The sequence below is a fragment of the Aplysia californica genome, unplaced genomic scaffold (assembly GCF_000002075.1).
Source record: "Aplysia californica isolate F4 #8 unplaced genomic scaffold, AplCal3.0 scaffold00695, whole genome shotgun sequence".
In the NCBI taxonomy this organism is placed as follows: Eukaryota; Metazoa; Mollusca; class Gastropoda; order Aplysiida; family Aplysiidae; genus Aplysia; species Aplysia californica.
Genome location: NW_004797965.1, coordinates 65,396 through 68,483, shown reverse-complemented (window position 1 = coordinate 68,483; position 3,088 = coordinate 65,396). Strand labels below are relative to the sequence as shown.

At 47.7% G+C, this 3,088-nt stretch overlaps 2 protein-coding genes and 1 non-coding gene across 3 annotated transcripts; 1 reads left to right on the top strand and 2 right to left on the bottom strand.

Annotated features, from left to right (window-relative positions):
- Positions 1 to 549: 549 nt before the first annotated feature.
- LOC101855053 (histone H2A-like) lies at positions 550 to 1,045 on the bottom strand. Its single transcript, NM_001280820.1, has one exon. The coding sequence runs from the start codon at positions 985 to 987 to the stop codon at positions 604 to 606; it is 384 nt and encodes a 127-aa protein (NP_001267749.1). The 5' UTR covers positions 988 to 1,045; the 3' UTR covers positions 550 to 603.
- LOC101855290 (histone H2B, gonadal) lies at positions 986 to 1,772 on the top strand. Its single transcript, XM_005108512.3, has one exon. It carries the CDS (start codon positions 1,137 to 1,139, stop codon positions 1,695 to 1,697), a length of 561 nt encoding a protein of 186 aa, XP_005108569.1. The 5' UTR covers positions 986 to 1,136; the 3' UTR covers positions 1,698 to 1,772.
- Positions 1,773 to 2,080: 308 nt separating this feature from the next.
- Positions 2,081 to 2,199, bottom strand: LOC118478577. Its single transcript, XR_004859147.1, has one exon. It is a non-coding gene; the product is annotated as a 5S ribosomal RNA (ribosomal RNA).
- Between the last annotated feature and the right edge of the window lie 889 nt (positions 2,200 to 3,088).

Sequence of the window (3,088 nt, the reverse complement as noted above, 5' to 3'; positions counted from 1 at the left end):
AGAGAGAGAGAGAGAGAGAGAGAGAGAGAGAGAGAGAGAGAGAGAGAGAGACTCATAAACACTCGTGCGTGCACACGCACTCTCTTTCTGTTAAATCTTTGTCATTCTCACCCCTACTAACGGTCATTCGACAGCCCTTGTCTGCTACCAACAACTCTATTTGTGTACACACACACACACACAATGAGAGAGAGAGACACACACGTGCGTGTACACACATACGCACTATTTGACTACCCATAGCCCATGCTCACACTTGTACGCCTATCCCTCACCCCCAGCAACTGTATTGTTGTGAACAAACATACAGCACACAACTGCTCTGTTAGTATTAGGACTATTACTATATCACCCTGTTCATCTGTCCGTGTTTCTCCACTGCACTGTAGACTTGTAAAAGTAAAAAGGAGAGACAGAGATAGAGAAGCAGAGAAGCAGAGAAGCAGAGAAGCAGACAGTCAACTTCTATTTCTAATCATGTCGTCAGTAATTACGGGGAACAACCAACAACTCAACACTCAGCAGAATACAGTGGTAACTGGGAAGATATGTTGTCCTAAAAAGGACATTTGGGGGACGGTCACCGGGCGGGGATGGACGAATTTAACTCTTGCCGGCAGCCTTCTGCGACTTCTTGGGCAGCAGAACAGCCTGGATGTTGGGCAGCACTCCACCCTGTGCGATCGTCACACCGGACAGAAGTTTGTTCAACTCCTCGTCATTGCGGATGGCCAGCTGGAGGTGACGGGGGATGATTCTTGTCTTCTTGTTGTCACGGGCAGCGTTGCCTGCCAATTCCAGAACCTCGGCAGCCAAGTACTCGAGCACGGCAGCCAAGTACACGGGAGCGCCAGCACCCACTCTCTCAGCGTAGTTGCCTTTCCTCAACAGACGGTGAATACGGCCCACTGGGAATTGCAGACCAGCACGAGAGGAACGGGACTTGGACTTGCCCTTGACTTTACCGCCTTTGCCTCTGCCAGACATGATTCAAGATTCAAGATTCAAGACTGAGTCTTCAAAAACAACTACTGTAGCCTAAGAGATCTGCACTGCGAAAGCGTTCAGATCGACTGACTGAGCCTCTCTCCTCTCCCCCTTTATATAGTCCCAGAACGCACTCGCCGAGCGCAAAAATGTGTGCCGCGGTGCGCTCTCTCGCTTCCCGTTGGCTGAAGCCGCCCGAGCCGAGGCGCGGCCCGGCCAATCAGCGCGCTCGCTTTCCCCGGTGTGCCGAGTTTTGCGCTCGGCAGTCGACCATGCGTGATATAAAAGAATCCGAAACGGTCGGTCCCAGTAGTTCTGTTGTACGCAGTCGGACTAGCAACATGCCGCCCAAAGTATCGAGCAAAGGAGCCAAGAAAGCCGGAAAGGCGAAAGCCGTCCGCACCGGCGATAAGAAGAAGAAGAGGAGGAGAAAGGAAAGCTACAGCATCTACATCTACAAGGTGTTGAAGCAAGTGCACCCCGACACTGGCATCTCTTCCAAAGCTATGTCTATCATGAACTCTTTCGTGAATGACATCTTCGAGCGCATCTCTGCCGAGGCCAGCCGTCTCGCTCATTACAACAAGAGGAGCACCATCACCTCCCGAGAGATCCAGACCGCTGTCAGGCTGCTCTTGCCAGGCGAGCTCGCCAAGCACGCTGTCAGTGAGGGAACCAAGGCTGTCACCAAGTACACCACCTCCAAGTAAACTCCACTGGCCAAGTCAGCGAGAGACCCCCATCTTTTCTCTCCTATTCTAACGGCCCTTTTCAGGGCCTTCCCACCTTTCCAAGTTGACACTTTTAAACAATGAGTTGGGTTGTGTATTTGCTAACCTATTTATAACTTATACACTCACAAGTACGCACACTCTCATCACACACTCATCTAGGCTACTGAATTTGTTACCGGTGCAGTAGTTGGTATATAAAGAAACAGAGTGCGCCCACGGCTCGTGGTGTTCCCGACGTGTCACCCATTTGGTAAGTATTCAATATGGTACATTTATTTAATGCTAAATTGGTCTCCCGTGTGATTGATTTTCAAAAATAGATTTAGAATAATTATTTAATTAAAAGAAAAAAAGTATTGCGCCTACAGCACGTGGTGTTCCCAAGCGGTCACCCATCTAAGTACTAACCACGCCCGACGTTGCTTGACTTCGGTGATCGGACGAGAACCGGTAGGTTCAACGTGGTATGGCCGTAGACAAGGAAAGGTGTTTGTGAAACAAGTGATTCCTGCACACCTTTACCCACTGGTTTCGGGTGTTTGTGTTTACTTAGTATGTCTGTATGTGCTAGTGGTAGTGTGTGTGTGTGTGTGTGTGTGTGTACAAAGGTTAGAAGCACTCATGCATACACACACAACAATACAGGACAGTAGTAAATACATGTCCTACATGCTGAGACAACCCCGCTCCGTATGTGTGAGTGCGTGCACTGTGCGTGAGTATATTTATACACACACACACACACACACACACACACACACACACACACACACACACACAGAGAGAGAGAGAGAGAGAGAGAGAGAGAGAGAGAGAGAGAGAGAAACGGGGAGAGATATAGAAAAAGAGCACGAGAGAGATAGCGGGAGACAATAGAGAAAATGAAAGAGAGGCAGAGATACTGACAGAGAGACACACACACACACACACACACACACGTACACACAGGCACACACACACACGCACACACAGAGAGAGAGAGAGAGAGAGAGAGAGAGAGAGAGAGAGAGAGAGAGAGAGAGAGAGAGAGAGAGAGAGAATCAAGAGAGTGAAAGAAAAGGAGGAACACCTGCCACTGGCACCCTCCAACCACCCACACACGCACTCATGAGACCGGTCCCTATAAAAATGCATAATCTTTGAAAGGCAGACGCATCATAATAGTTAATAGTAATATCATAGTAGTTAATAGTAACACCATAGTAGTTAATAGTAACATCATAGTAGTTAATAGTAACATCATAGTAGTTAATAGTAACACCATAGCAGTTAATAGTAACACCATAGTAGTTAATAGTAACATCATAGTAGTTAATAGTAACATCATAGTAGTTAATAGTAACATCATAGTAGTTAATAGTAACATC

Excerpts from the sequence above, each read along its gene's own strand:
- LOC101855053 (NM_001280820.1), bottom strand. The coding sequence starts at position 987 with ATGTCTGGCAGAGGCAAAGGCGGTAAAGTCAAGGGCAAGTCCAAGTCC.
- LOC101855290 (XM_005108512.3), top strand. The coding sequence starts at position 1,137 with ATGTGTGCCGCGGTGCGCTCTCTCGCTTCCCGTTGGCTGAAGCCGCCC.